General features: G+C 55.0%; 4 protein-coding genes and 1 non-coding gene across 5 annotated transcripts; 2 read left to right on the plus strand and 3 right to left on the minus strand.

Moving 5' to 3' along the window:
- Positions 1-186: 186 nt before the first annotated feature.
- On the minus strand, positions 187-2,477 carry C8A04DRAFT_11114 (uncharacterized protein; the record flags this gene model as incomplete). The annotated part of the gene is made up of 3 exons (XM_062776840.1): positions 187-876; positions 936-1,887; positions 1,996-2,477. The coding sequence occupies 3 exons, from the start codon at positions 2,475-2,477 to the stop codon at positions 187-189; spliced, it is 2,124 nt and encodes a 707-aa protein (XP_062638242.1).
- A 1,130-nt stretch (positions 2,478-3,607) lies between these two features.
- On the plus strand, positions 3,608-4,966 carry C8A04DRAFT_36236 (uncharacterized protein; the record flags this gene model as incomplete). Its single annotated transcript, XM_062783452.1, has 1 exon — positions 3,608-4,966. The coding sequence occupies one exon, from the start codon at positions 3,608-3,610 to the stop codon at positions 4,964-4,966; it is 1,359 nt and encodes a 452-aa protein (XP_062638243.1).
- Positions 4,967-5,326: 360 nt separating this feature from the next.
- Positions 5,327-6,577, minus strand: C8A04DRAFT_11144 (NAD-dependent glycerol-3-phosphate dehydrogenase N-terminus-domain-containing protein; the record flags this gene model as incomplete). Its single annotated transcript, XM_062776854.1, has 1 exon — positions 5,327-6,577. The coding sequence occupies one exon, from the start codon at positions 6,575-6,577 to the stop codon at positions 5,327-5,329; it is 1,251 nt and encodes a 416-aa protein (XP_062638244.1).
- A 2,971-nt stretch (positions 6,578-9,548) lies between these two features.
- C8A04DRAFT_36238 (glucanotransferase domain of glycogen debranching enzyme-domain-containing protein) lies at positions 9,549-14,403 on the plus strand (the record flags this gene model as incomplete). Its single annotated transcript, XM_062783453.1, has 3 exons — positions 9,549-9,778; positions 9,872-14,225; positions 14,299-14,403. The coding sequence occupies 3 exons, from the start codon at positions 9,549-9,551 to the stop codon at positions 14,401-14,403; spliced, it is 4,689 nt and encodes a 1,562-aa protein (XP_062638245.1).
- A 548-nt stretch (positions 14,404-14,951) lies between these two features.
- On the minus strand, positions 14,952-15,040 carry C8A04DRAFT_t55. The gene has a single exon. It is a non-coding gene; the product is annotated as a tRNA-Tyr (tRNA).
- Between the last annotated feature and the right edge of the window lie 184 nt (positions 15,041-15,224).

Genomic DNA, 15,224 nt, shown 5'->3' on the forward strand with positions numbered 1-15,224 from the left:
TCAACAGCTCTAAATTACTTTACCGGAACTATCAAACTTTAGCTATGTAATTTGCAAATTAAAGGGCATCTCAAGATAAAAAGCCGGTTTTCTTCAGCAAGCAGGTCCCACCACCCCAGATCGTGCCGGTCAACTACCCTTGTGAAATAGCATTCCCCATTCCTAACAGCGAGAGCGTAGGTGAAGTTAGGCGCCCACCCCCGACCCCTCAGAGAGTGTTCCGACTAGGACCCCCATATCGTGTGGGTGACGGCCGCCGACGTCTTCCTGTTTTTGCAGCGTATTGATGATTCCGTCCAAAAACACCCCCAAGGCTTCGTCTGCGTCTCGAGTAGGTTTGTCTGGTTTTCTCATTTCCGTTCGTTGAGCCTTCCGAGCCCCTCCACGAAAACATTGCTGCATGAATTCATCCGCCTCCGCGATTGCGATCCCCAAATCGCCAACAGCCTTGTCGTTCGCCCGTCGTGTTGCGTCGACTAGCTTATTCCGGTAGCTGTCTGCGAGACTGTCCGGATCATTCCTGGAGGTGTCATCCCCATCGAACGCGCTTCCCTCAACGAGGCCACCCAGCTTGGCTTTACATAGGTTAGTAACGATCTCCAGCTTCTCTGCCAGTGGTGGCCGCTTCCCTGTGGCCACTGATTGTGTGATGTCAACCCTCCGAAGCTTCTCAACCTGGACCTGCATAGTTTGTGCTGCATTAGCGAACCCCGAGAAGGCTGCCCGATATGCGCTTCGGAGCGTAGCGGAGGTATTGGTTTGTTCTTCAACATGTCTCAGACTCAAGTTGTCCAACAAACAAAGAGCGTCCCTGCGAAAATCGCTTGCTATGTCGCGGATAATATCTTCTTTCGGTTTGAGGGACCGATGCAGCAACTTTGGCACGTCAGTCATCCGTTGTCAAAAAGACCGTCCACAAAATTCGGGACACTCACAGTGACGATCCTGTGCAGAACTTTAGGGCTAGAAGTGTCCTCTACTACACTTTTCCAGGTGTCTCCTGGACTAAGACTATGTTCCTTAGTGTTGGGTTGCTCGCTAGGATCCGGAGAAGGCGAGTCAACCGCCAAATGGTCGTCGGATAAGAATGCGTCTCTAATAGCAGCCGGCAAAATATGATTAGGTCTCTCGCGGCTCGCCTTGTGATCCTCGCGTGTGGTGCAAATTTGGAATAGAGGTGGAGTTGTGAGCCGCGCGCCATTCAATGTTCGTTGAATGAATGACCCCTGACCAAGCTCTGGCCCGACTACCATCGTGATGGCGGATTTCTCAGGAGGCTCCATTTTAGCGGGAGTTTCATGCATCTGTTCCACAAACAATGGCGATGCCAACTGCGCGGGTGCGTCGCTAGCCACCGAGACGGGGCTTTTGCTAGATATGGTAATTACATCCCGGGATCTGGGCGAGCCTGGATGTGCTGGACTAATTTCTCGTGGAAGCGCTGGCGATCTTGCTGGAGATCCTGAGGAAGCTGTAGTCTTGCGAGGCTTTGTCTCTTCGGGCGTCAATTCCTGTGCCAACTTTGTACTTGGGTTTGGCTCCGGGACGAAAACGGCATTATCAGCTATCTGGCCCCGACGAGGCACACCCTCCCGCTTGGAGCCGAACGCAGAATTCGAAGGCTGCACTTTCCGCTTCGTTTCCAGGGGAAGATCTCCAGCCAGTGGCTGTTTTGGGGTGCGAGAAGGCTTGCTTTTTTGTGTAGGGGCAACGGCAGTGGGTGCCTTCTGACCAGATACCTTTGCCTTCGGTCCAGGGCGGGTGCGGTTTCTCTTCGCAGAGCTTCGTTTGGTTTTCCCCTTTTGTGGCGACGGCCCAGACTCCGTGTCCGTGTCATCGCTTAACTCGAAAACGTCGTCACCATCCGTTTGTCGCTTCCGCTTGGGCCTAGCAGGCTTCAAGGACCTCACGGCATTGTCACGAATTGCTGGAGATGGGTTCTTGTTTGTTGGCTGGGGCTGGTTTGAGGGCTTTGGGGCTGAGGGAACAGGCGACACCTTATCCGACGACGCTGGCCTGCTGTTTCGCGCCGGTTTCTTCACGCGCGAGGTAAGCGGTGCGGGCTCAACTGGGGAGTTTACACCCAGTTCAAATTTTGGATCATTGTTCTTGTTCGAGGACCGCCCATCTTGCAGGTTAGAGAGCAAAGGTTCTGATATGTTTTTGTCCTCGTCCCGCGGGGACACGGTACTTCCGATATGCCCCCCTTGGCGATTGCCGTTTGGCCTTGCTAGAGTGGGTGATGACTGGAGAAGCTCACCCGGCGAGTCGGGGAGAGGGCTGAGCTTCGAGATTTTGGAAGGCCGCGGCTTCGGCGTTGGAATATACTCCAGGTCTAGCATATCGCTAATGCCAGAAATCGAAGGCGCTCTTCTCGGACCGTCGTCTTCGGAGACGTCGACGGACCAGATTTCCGCCAAATCTGCCCGAACCAGGTCAACTGTGGCTGGTTGGGATGAATATCGAGTGTAGTCCATTGTAGCGAAGGAATCTTGGTGGGATCTTAACACCACCTTTTTCGAGCGCTACTGGTAACAGCGAGGGGTTGTTGGTTTCATCGAACTTCGACATGCGGAACTAAGCGCTTCCTAGTCAACGAAAAATGACCAAAGGGAGCCTCACAAAATAGTGGCTGTCAAAATCTAGGGCAGGGTCTCGGGGACGCTGCTGCCTTTTGTCGAGGTGGTAAAATGTTAGCGCGGAAGTCGCGAGTTGCGCGCAACTTCCTTTCTTTCCATTGTGCGGCGGTCTCTTCGGCCGGCCCAGATAACGGTGGTTCAAAAGCAGAGAATCCATGGATACGTGGCTTTAGATGAACATTTTCTGTCTATTTTAACAGTTGGCTCAATCGGTACCTAAGGTAGAGATTTGTTATCTGAGCAAAGTATTGCCGGTCCTGGATACCGGTGCCGGCTCGGACTTTTTGATCCAATAATTACTATGGTACTGGCTGGCGTAGTTGAGCTAGAGCCAAAGGCTGCCACCTGACAGTGGTTGTGGATGTCGCTCAGAGTTTCGGCAGTTATCATCTTCTTTTTTGTCCCGTTGGTAGACAGAAGGCGAGGAAACAATGGGTTCCATGTTTATTAATAGGTTAGTTATGGAGGACCTGAGAAATATACACACAAGGGGCGATTTCTGCGTTGCAAAGGAGAGCAGCTCACTGTGAGCTTTTCCACGGAGACATTTATCGGAGATATTGCCAAGATTGCCTTGGGCAGTATCATCTTCGGCAAGCTCCCAGGTCTGCACGGTTCCCATCCAATCCATCTACCATCGTAATCCGATCCCGTGAGACGGACGGTAAAACCGGTCCGGCTCCATTCGAGTCCAGCATTACGCTATCGAGGTTATCCGTCGACGTTCTCCTCCTCGGGATCGGCGGAACAGCGGAGGATTTTTAGAGGCAGGATTCAAGAAGGTACTCGGGCCCCACTCGCCCCGACAGCCGACGGGGCCGGGAAGTTAACAAGAGAGCGAGTCGTGGGCGGTGTTGGGGGAGCCCGGGGCTTATATAAACCTCCAGGAGATCTCGCCATTTCGTCCCGAATTGCGTCAACCAGCGCTGCGTATCACCAAATTCGGACCCCAACGCTGACGTCACACCATGGGCTCGTCTAAAACCCCATGTCAGCCTGCCGCGCAGCAAGAGGCACAAATCCCCAAATCGAAAGACGACACTGCGCTTTGGAGTCTTCGGCATATCCAGATTCTGTGGTCTTGGGCTGCGCGACCGGACCCAAAAAAGAAGAAGTCATATCCTCCGGTTTCTTCGATTCCGCAAACGTCCTTTGCACGACTCTCTGAACCCGACGTCGCACCAAGTCCATTTCCCAGCGAGCCGGTTCTTGCAAACACATTTCACCACGATGTGGCCGTTAACCCAAAAACCGTCCTATACCTCGCCTATGGCTCTAATATGTGTGCTCAAACCTTTCTCGGCGTGCGCGGCATCCGTCCCTTGAGCCAAGTCAACGTGGCAGCGCCATCGCTAGACTTAACATTTGACCTTCCGGGGATTCCATATCGGGAGCCGTGTTTCGCCAACACTGCGATCCGAAAAGTTCCCGGCGAGCCGCCCAAGTACCCTCCCGGGACCACGGCACCAAGCGATGAAGAGAAGGTACACGAGAGTGAACGGAGCCAGGTAACCCGACGGCCGGCGTGGGACAGGGGTCTTTATGGTGTCGTTTACGAAGTCACGACCGAGGACTACGCTAGAATCGTAGCTACCGAGGGCGGTGGTGCGAGTTACCACGACATTCTCGTCCCTTGTTTCATGCTTTCTCAGGATGCGCGACTTTCTGAGCAACCGGCCGTTCCAGGCTCGCCGAATCCTTTCCTCGCACACACGCTCTACGCTCCTCGCCTGCCCAACGGCCCAGGCTCAGGCGACCAAAAAGCTGGGAACGATGGTGGCGGGAACGAGGATAATCACAAACTACGCCTCCCTTCGTGGCTCGCTCGCCTACTGAGCCCTTGCCGCCGGCCCCAACCAGACTATGCACAGCCGTCAGCGCGCTACCTGAAGCTCCTCGCCGACGGTGCCCGTGAGCATGAGCTGCCGCAGGAGTATCAGGCCTATTTGGCGGCCCTGCAACCATACACGGCGACAACAGACCGGCAGAGGTGGGGCCAGCTAATTTTCCTCGGATTCTGGTTCCCCGTCATTCTCCCCGTCATGATTGCCTCCCGGTTGTTTGCGGACAAGCGTGGACGGTCGCCGCCGTTGATCGTCAAAGCAACCACGATCATGTTTAACCTGGTCTGGATCAGTTACGATTCGGTGGCTAAGAGAATCTTTGGGGATGGTGAACGGACGATGGAACAAGAGGGTGGGAGCGACGAGACGGCGATCGTTAGCAAGACAAAGGCGAGGGCAAGGAGGGGCAGCCTAGCGGGCCTCAGGGGGATGGAGGAGGTGGCTGATGAGGAGAAGAAGGTGTCGATGAACGGGCATCGCTGAGAGAGATATAATGCGAGGATATACTGGAGATGTTCACAGAGCAGGGAGGTCGGTACGACGTCGTTAGGTTCAAGATAAAGTCACGAACATTGGCAGCTGGGAGCTTCCGATGGCTTAGCCATGATTTATATAGAAGATGCAGCATTCGCCTGAAGCAATGCATAGAATCCAAATTACTTCAAAACTGAAACTCTTCAACATTTGAGCCCCAAGCCTTTAATGAATCCGTTCCTGAATTTCCGCCCATCTCCTGAAACAACCATCGCATTACGTTATTTTGCATGACCATAATTCCGATTTCGTTGCAGTTGCCATAATACCCACGTTCTATCCGTCTAATGCTTAAAGAAACAGAACCTCTCAACTCCTAAACAGTTGGGGGATATTCTCAACATCGAACGTCCCGTCCACAATCCCCTCGACGGCCTGGAATAGCCGGTACTTGCCCTGAACACCCCGGGCCTTGAGGAACCCCATGACTTCCTTGGTAGTCGAGATGCCCTGTAGCTTTTGGCCGTTGAGCTCGGTGCGTTCGATCTCGTGCAGCGACACGCCGCGCTCAACCGCCATCTTGGAGTACCGCCAGTTGCGCGCCGAGGTGCACGACACAATCATGTCGCTCCAGCCGGCGCTCTCCCAAAAAGTCATCTCCTGGATGGTCTCCGGGAAGAATTCTTGACAGAACTGGATGGTCTCCAGCATCCCGCGCCGCATGACGGCGGTCTTGGCCGTCATGTTCCACCCATGACCTTCGATAAATCCGCAGGCCAAAGCGACAATGTTCTTGAGGGCGCCCGCAAGCGAGACGCCAACAACGTCGGAGACCATAGAAACGGTGAAGTAGGGGCGGTCGAACAGCTTGAGGAGCTCGGCGTGGTCGAGGGGCGGGTAGTCGGTGGGCAGGGGTGTGAGTTCCGTCGCGCTAGGGCGGCCGCGAGAATCGCGGAAGTGACCGTCTTGTTGTCCATTGCTGGTGCCGTTTTGTGTCCCTGTTCCGTTACCGTTTTGGGGTCGCTGGTCGCACGGCGGTGTGTTGTATGCAATGGTAGTCTCGCACCACAGCTCATTGGCGATCTCATTGGCGATGTTGCCACCGCTTAGGGCACCACAGTAAATGCCGAGAGACTCGCTGATGTACTCGCAGATCAGCTCGACCTTGTCGTCTGTGACGGTCACCCCCTTGATGCAGCTGACGCCGCGGGCATAAGGTAGGATGTGCCCCTTGATTTGCTTGCACACGTTGCCAATGAACTCGTGGGGGAGGTTGAAGATGAGGATGGAGGCGTCTTGGACGGCGTCGAGGAGGGACGGGTTCGCAACCACGTTACTGGGAAGTGGAATTTTGGGTAGGTATTTGACGTTCTCGTGGTATGTGTTGATCACCTTGGTGAGCTTTTGCGGCTCGTCGCCGAGAGCCGCGTCGTAATGAGGGGAGTCGGGCGCAATGGTAACGTTCTCTTCATAAACCCACATCTGCACATCCTCCTCAAAGAGGTCTGGGTGTTCCCTCGTGTTCTCGGCGACAAGCTTAGCCACGGTCGTGCCCCAGTTCCCTGAGCCGACGACAGTCACCTTGTGCTTGCGGCGAGCCGCATCGGTTGGACCAGCCATGTTTGCGGATGTATGATATGACCGAGAAATCGTTGAGCGTGTGCGTGGGTGTGGTATAACGGCGGCTGTGAGGTCTCGGCGCTGGTGAACTCGCACGGTCGATCCAGTCTTGGAGGATTTGGGATGAGGTGCTGTTGGCGAGAACTTAGGATGGTGGAATTGTTGAGATGAAAAGTCCCAGAATGGCTGACAAGGTTCAGGCCTGTCGGGTCGGAACGTGCAGCTTTGTGAGTGGATATTCGAGTAGAAATTGGTCACGTTTGCTAAAGAAAAGGCAGGCGGTGACGGTCGGTGGATGCTGCCGCTGGGACGGGGTGGCTCAAATGGGATCGAACAACAGCTGAGGACGAGTCCACGACTCCTTTTGTATGTGGCCGGCAATGGCCACTTCGTCAGATGCGCTTGCATGGTCTGTCGGTGTCAGGATTTCGACTAGAACAGTTGAAGCCCGTTCCCTTAGTTAGCACAATGTGCTGTACGTAAGTGGGACGGCACGCCCGCCACCGACGCTGGAAGATTCTCTGCGACACCGTTGGCCCATTCAGCGGGCCATGACGCAAAGACCGGCAGAATCGGGAGGCCGCCTTCCCTTTTCGATGGTCTAGGCTTGAATTTTTTCGAAATGAGCAGCGCAAATCTTCCATGTGACCCCGACTCAGACCCTGGTGGACCCTTGCTCGCCGAGGCCGAGCCCATCGCTTTGTCCGCCCGCCAAGGCCACGGAACCGCCAAGCACTCACAGCCACTAACAGCTGGGCGACGGAGACACGCCCGCCAGCCACATCGTCAAGTTCATGAGCCGAGGAAGTTTGGTCAACCGCGGAGCTAACAGAGACGGCCGCGGTAAGTCTTCATCAGCGCTCGTCCGAGCGATGAGCGGACATTGCAAATCTCCGAATATAATTCTGTTTAATCCGGGCCGGTGGTTCTTTTGTGGCACCGGCACACCGGGCACCCGGCTCGGGCCGGATGGACATGGGGGCTCGGGGGCCGGGGCGGAGACCGGAGCAGAGACAAGAGCAGGAGGCGAAAGTTTCCACATCCGTGTACAACAGTTTGACAGGAGGAACCCTTAATATTGGTGTACTTCGTAGTGTACTTACGTGTACATAGTGAATGGAAGCCGGCGATCGACGGATGGGCCCACCAAGGATCTAAGCTTAATTGTCAAAACAGGATTTCCGGAATCGACGTCTTCATGGAGTTCTAGGCTCACACGCGCACGTAGTGTACACTACACTAGTGCCGAACGTGAAAAAATGGCATGCCCAATCCACTGCAAGGGGGGACCTATGTGTCGAGTGTACTGTGCACACTCCTATGTACAGCCTCGTCAACAGACTGGCCGAAGCCAGGGATGGGCATCCAGCCGCCCGGTAGTCGTTAACTAGCCAGCGAACGATCTGGAAATCATTTCAGCGAGATACCGAAACGAAATAAACAGGACGAAACGTGCCTTCCCCGAGAATGTTGAGCGGAGGTCGAGACTCACTTGTAATTAAGTGCAGTTGTACGGATATGTACATAGCGTTACGAATACAATGGGAGCGCAGTGTTGCATGGAGGATGGGACCAAAAGCTCCGGAGAAAACGACAAGAAAACTGCCAGGGGCACCTTTGCGGTCTGGCCAATCTGCCAATGTCGAAGCGAAGTGCACAGACCTGCCAAGCCTGTACCATGGATGGACTGATGTCATCAACATCCCTGGGAGGTGGTAAGTGGGGGCGGGGCTGAATCTCACCAGCCCATTGGACAAAAAAAATCGAGCTTGACAACGCGTTCGAGGTCTCAGGGCGAGCGGAATGCTCAATGTTTTTTTGGCAACAGCATCGGGAGTAACGTGCTCATCTCATTCCATAAAATTGCTTTACAGCGCCGAAACACAAAAATACCGCGTTGATTCACCTTTAAAGAGAGACAGTAACATTGATCCTCCGAGTCGGAAAGCTCCAACGAAAAGGTGGGGGGTCATCAGTCAACTCAATGCATGGAAGCTATCGCATCGCTCCCTACTTTTCTCCACTCTCGTTCCTACCTACGGGAACACGAGCACCAGGACGAAGAGATCGAGAAAGATCGAGGCTGGTATTTCGGAGTGGGCGGCGGGATTCGCTGCTGATTCACCTTTTACGTTCTCAGCGACTTGAAACCAACACCTTTGCCGGGCGCAGCACCGTGCCCCACGGGCATCCATGGTCTCAGGCCTACCTAGGCCGCGCAGTTGACCCAACCTGTCCATTCAGGTCGTGCAATAGCGAGCTGTGCCATCCACCGTCCTTGTCGTCCCCGTTTACTTCCTGTTGTTTTGATGGAGAAGGCTCATGTTCTGAAGCTCTGCCGGGCGGCGTCGGGCGCGGTGCCCGGTTAGTTGTCATTCCTGCCCACAGGCGAGGTCAACTGGAAGACCCATGCCGGCGCCCGTCGGTGGTGCTCCTTGTGCGCGGCATCTGCCTGGTTCTGGACCTTTTATTGATGCTGCTTCCGCTGCTTCCTCTGCCCCCGATTTTGACAAAATCTTGGAAACCACCCTGGAAACTGCCCGTTTCGCCCCACTGCTCAATTCATCCCGCCTGCACGCACCTGCATCGCTTGCCATCGCTTGCCATCGCTGCCGGGTTGGTGAGATACTACTCCCCATCTTCAAGTTGAACCAACTGGTATTACGGTACATAAAGGCGCTTTCGGTCCGGGTGGCCCGCTCCCTCATGTCGAGATTCATCAGATCTCTCGCCCTGTGCCTGTGTCTTGTTTGGTGCCTGGGTTCTTCTGATCGGCACCACCGTTAAGTCGACACTACCTGAGAAGACACGCGGAAGGCGATCAACCAAAAAAAGAACCGACTGGACCAAGACTTTGTTGGCCCTGCAAGCGAACCCGGAAGCTCCCCTCACCACCCCACTACACTCCCCTGTACCTATTTAGGTACCTCCTTTGAACTTCACCCCGAAGCTTCCGCCCTCTCCCAATAACATGGTCCCCAAAACCATGGTTTCCAACGAGGTTTATTTGTTGCCGCTTAACGACGACGGCTCGCCCCAGGTCGCGGGCGAGTACGTCTACCTGGCCCCTAAGAATAACGACCCAATCACCATCCGATTCGCGATCGAGGGTACTTCCAGCATATGCCGCCATGGAAGCTTGTGGGTCAACATCCCGGAGCAGGGCGCCGAGTTCCGCCGTGACAAGTTCCGGGAGTTTAAGTACGTGCCTTTTGTGAAGAAAGAGGAACAAATTAATAATTGGGGAATTGAACCAAACGGCGGGGCATTGAAGTACTAATAATACCCTTACAGGCTTGTCCCAGACTTCAATCGCACGATTGAGATCTCCATTCCCATTTACGAAGTTGGTGCCTACGCTTTCTACACCACCTACGCCGAGCTGCCCGATCTAGCCAACGAATTGAACTCTTCTAGCGACAATTCCGAGCCCGAAACAAAAACGACACCATGGTACTACATCGACGTAGCCCCTCGGCTGTCCCTCGATGGCCAGCCACTGCCCCTGCCCGCCCTGTCCGTCTTCTCCCTGATCAGCAAGTTCATGGGCAGGTACCCTCAGGACTGGGAACGCCATCTCAGGGGTATCAGTGACCGCGGCTACAACATGGTCCACTTCACCCCTCTTCAGGTCAGGGGCGAGTCCAACTCACCTTACAGCTTGTACGACCAGCTCGGTTGGGATCCTACCTGCTTTCCCGAAGGAGAGAAGGACGTTGCGAAGATGGTGGAAAGCTTGGAAAAGAATCACTCCCTACTAAGCTTGACGGATATCGTCCTAAATCACACGGCCAACAACAGCAAGTGGCTCGAGGAGCACCCGGAAGCTGGCTACAACTTGACAACAGCCCCATGGCTGGAGTCTGCCTACCTCCTCGACACCAAGCTGCTCGAGCTGAGCTCCAAATTGCAGGAACTTGGGCTGCCCACCGAAGTCAAGGAGCTGGACGACGTTGTGAAGATTATGGAGGGCGTCAAGAAGGAGGTTGTGGCTGCGATCCGCTTGTGGGAGTACTACGTAATCGATGTCGACCGGGACGCTGATGCGGCGGTTGAGTCTTGGGCGTCTGGCAAGACTACGTTCCCCGAGAATGCCGGCAGCCTCGACTCATTGAGCTCCGCGACGCCTGAAGAGCTGGCAAAGTGGCTCGTGGAACACGGCATTCAGGGGACTGACCGTCTCGGTGAACGATTCCGCAGGAGAGCAGACCCCTCCATTGCCGCGGCCCTTCTTTCCACCTTGTTCAAGAAGGAGGATGGGAACACCGACCAGGCGGCTGTCCGCAAGAAGGCTGCCGAAATCCTCGATATCGTCAACGTGGAATACTACAAAGAATACGACGCCGAAGTGAGCGATATCCTCCAGCAGCTTTTCAACCGTATCAAGTACGTTCGCCTCGAGGATAATGGGCCAAAATTGGGGCCAATTAATGAGGAAAATCCTCTGATTGAGTCTTACTTCACCCGGCTGCCCCAGAACGAAGTCACCTCGAAGCACAAGAAAGAGGACTTGGTTCTTGTCAACAACGGATGGGTCTGGGGGGGCAACGCACTGGTAGACAATGCCGGCCCCGAATCTCGGGTCTACCTTCGCCGGGAGGTCATCGTCTGGGGCGACTGCACCAAACTGCGATACGGCTCCGGGCCCGAGGACAGCCCCTGGCTGTGGGAGCACATGACCAACTATGCAAAGATGCTCGCCAAGTATTTTGCCGGTTTCCGCATCGACAACTGCCATTCAACTCCCATCCATGTGGCTGAGCACATTCTTGATGAGGCCCGACGGGTCCGGCCCGACCTCTACGTCGTCGCTGAGCTGTTCAGCGGCTCTGAGGAGATGGATTACGTGTTTGTCAAGCGCCTCGGTTTGAGCGCACTGATTCGTGAGGCCATGCAGGCCTGGAGCACCGGCGAATTGAGCAGGCTGGTCCATCGCCACGGCGGGCGGCCGATCGGTAGCTTTGAGGTGGACGAAATCTCCAGCGCCGAAGTGCGCAGCAGCGGCCAGGACCAGGGCGACGCTGCTACAAACGATGGCCAGTATACCCGTGAGATCATCCGGCGCATCAAGCCTGTTCCCGTTCAAGCCCTTTTCATGGATTGCACGCACGACAATGAGGTCCCGGCTCAGAAGCGCGACGCTCGGGATACACTACCCAACGCGGCCCTAGTTAGCATGTGTTCTAGTGCGACTGGCAGTGTAATGGGTTACGATGAAATCTATCCCAAGCTCATTGATCTCGTCGGAGAGACCCGACTCTACACCTCGGAGTCGTCTAAGGCCCCGGTGAAGGTTGGGGAAGGCAAGGGCGGCATTGCCGGAGTGAAGAAACTTCTCAACCAGATCCATACCCTGATGGGTATGGACGGTTATGACGAGACGCACATCCACCATGAGGATCAATATGTCACCGTCCACCGAGTTCACCCGGAGTCGCGAAAGGGTTACTTCCTCATAGCCCACACGGCTTTCCCGGGGTACGGAAACGGGAACGGCGCCTTCAACCCCGTTAAGCTGACCGGCACCAAGGCCAAGCATCTCGGCAGCTGGATGCTTGAAGTTGATACCAGTCAGGAGGTTATTGACGAGGTGCTGAGTGATAAACGGCATTTGCGTGGTTTGCCCAGCCGCCTTATCGGTGTTCCGGGCATCCGGCTCGAGGTCAAGGGCGATGATACCATCATTACCGTCCGCGACAAGTTCCCACCCGGCAGCATCGCCTTGTTCGAGACTTGGATCCCCGCGGCGGAGCACTCGAGTGGCTTCGATACTTTTGTTACGTCAGGCGCCAAGGCTGCGGTGGAAGAGCTCGACCTCGTCGACCTCAACTTTTTGCTTTACAAATCCGAGCCGGAGGAGCGGGATGCGAGCGAGGGCCGCGATGGTGTTTATGACATTCCGGGGCATGGCAAACTTGTGTATGCCGGCTTGCAAGGATGGTGGAGTATTCTTCAGGACATCATACGCGACAACAACCTCGCCCACCCCCTCTGTCAGAATCTGCGTGATGGCCAGTGGGTTCTCGACTACATAGTCGGGAGGTTGGAACGCGCCTCGCAGCAAGAGCTGTTCAGTCGCCTCGGAAAGCCCGCCGCCTGGATCCGGGAGCGGTTCGACGCCATCCGCAGCATCCCCAGTTTCCTTCTTCCGCGCTACTTTGGCCTTGTCCTCCGCACCATTTACACGGCTGCCACGGAAAGGGGTATCTCGCTCATGAGCGACGACATCCGCAACGGGCAATGGTTCGCTCAGAGACTGGCTTTGGTCAGCGTGCAGCAGACCGGTCTCGTAAAGTCGGCTTCTCTCTATCCCAACCATCTTGTCCCCTCGCTCGCTGCGGGGCTGCCGCACTTTGCGGTGGAATGGGCGCGCTGCTGGGGGCGTGATGTCTTTATCTCCTTGCGGGGTCTCTACCTCGGTACCGGCCGGTTTGATGAGGCTAAAGAGCACATCCGTGCCTTTGCGAGCGTGTTGAAGCACGGGATGATTCCCAACTTGCTCGGGAGCGGCAATACCCCCCGGTACAACGCTCGAGACTCTGTCTGGTTCTTTTTGCAGTGTATTCAAGACTACACGCGTCTCGCACCGAACGGCTTGTCTTTACTTGACGAGAAGGTTAAGAGACGCTTTCTGCCGTATGACGACACCTGGTTCGCTTCGGACGATTCTCGGGCGTACAGCAAGGAAAGCACCATCCGCGAGGTCATCCAGGAAGTGTTCCAGCGTCATGCCGAAGGGATGAAGTTCCGCGAGGCCAACGCCGGCCCGAACCTTGACATGCAGATGAAAGACAACGGTTTCAACCAGGAAATCAAGGTCGACTGGACCAATGGGTTCGTCTTTGGCGGTAACCAGGATAATTGCGGTACCTGGATGGACAAGATGGGCGAGAGCGATCGTGCAGGGTCCAAGGGTGTGCCGGGAACGCCCCGTGATGGCGCCGCCGTAGAGATCACCGGTCTCCTCTACAGCTCCCTCAACTGGGTTGCCACCCTGAACGAACAGGGCAAATATGCGGAATCCTCCGTCCGCAAGGCCGATGGATCTGAGATCACCCTCCGTGGCTGGGCAGACCTCATCAAAGACAACTTTGAGCGCTGCTATTTTGTCCCCATCGCACCCGATGAGGACGCACAGCACGATGTCAACCCATCCGTCATCAACCGACGCGGCATCTACAAGGACCTGTACCGTTCCGGTAAAGAGTACGAAGACTACCAACTACGCCCCAACTTCCCCATCGCCATGACCGTTGCACCGGAGCTTTTCGACCCCTCGCACGCCATGCACGCACTCTGCATCGCCGACACCGCCCTACGCGGGCCCACGGGTATGGCCACCCTCGACCCGTCCGATCTCAACTACCGGCCATACTACCGCAACAGCGAGGACAGCGAGGACTTCGCGACATCCAAGGGGCGCAACTACCACCAAGGCCCCGAGTGGTTGTGGCCGACGGGCTTCTTCTTGCGCGCGTTGCTCAAGTTCGACCTGAGGCGCCGTGCCAAGAATGACGCTGAGGGTCGCACGGAGGCGTTCCAGCAGGTGACGAGGCGGTTGAAGGAGTGTAAGGAGATGATCCGGCGCAGCCCATGGGCGGGGTTGACTGAGTTGACCCAGAAAGCGGGAGAAGAATGCCATGACTCGGTACGTTCACTTTTCTCCCTTCCTTAACTTAGACTAGGGGATATTTTCAGCTAACAAAATACCTATTTAATAGTCCCCTACTCAAGCATGGTCTGCTGGCTGCCTCATCGACTTGTACATGGATGCGGCCGAGGAACAGGCCAAAGTGGACGAGGGTCAGGCCCTGCCGCTGAGATGAGGTTGCACCAGTCAACCAACAAGACAAGACGAGACAGGAAAACGCAAACAGAGACGGGTGAATGAAGTTGATTGATAGTATGGTAAGCGATAGGGGGGTGAGATGGTTGAGGAGGATGGATTATAGATGGGGGTTAATCATGGACGGGTTACACACGCAGATTTGGATATTTTGGCAGGCCGTATTGTTTTTCGTGGTTATCTTTCTATGCTCGCAAAAGACAAAATTGGGTAAAGGTGGTTAAACACAATACAGCATAATGAATGGCCCAAATACCTATTTGCTGTCTTTGAGTTTCAGGTTCCGTTGAATCAAGCGTCGTGAATCAGGAGAGACTGTGGAAGCAACGGTTATCAGCTTAGAGACCTTGAACGTAACACAAATACCAACACGGCATCAGAGAAAGTAGGAGTGTGGAATTTTAGAATTAACAAAATCGGGTGGATAAAGTATACCAAAAAGATGCGTGGTGCCCAGTCGCGGCGAGTCTGAACGGTGAACAAAATGTCGAACTTGTGGTGGAAAAACCAAAATGCGAAAAAATTGAGTCCCCTCGACCGGAATCGAGCCGGTGACCTTTCGGTATCAATAAATTCCATTTACAGCCGAACGTGATAGCCAACTACACCACAAGGGGATTAATCATGTGTTGCATTCCTGCGTCTAAACTTGGCCTCTTGGTGGGCCGAACCCGGCGGAGGCTAGCATTCCGTGACGTCGGCCGGTGGAGAAAATGACTCCGTTCACCGACGAGAAAAAAACGTCACACGCTTAAAATCCGTTGAAGGAATAAAAGAGCTGAAAAAAATTGGGAAGATCTA

The sequence above is a fragment of the Dichotomopilus funicola genome (genome assembly GCF_033296635.1).
Source record: "Dichotomopilus funicola strain CBS 141.50 unplaced genomic scaffold C8A04scaffold_20, whole genome shotgun sequence".
Lineage (NCBI taxonomy): Eukaryota > Fungi > Ascomycota > Sordariomycetes > Sordariales > Chaetomiaceae > Dichotomopilus > Dichotomopilus funicola.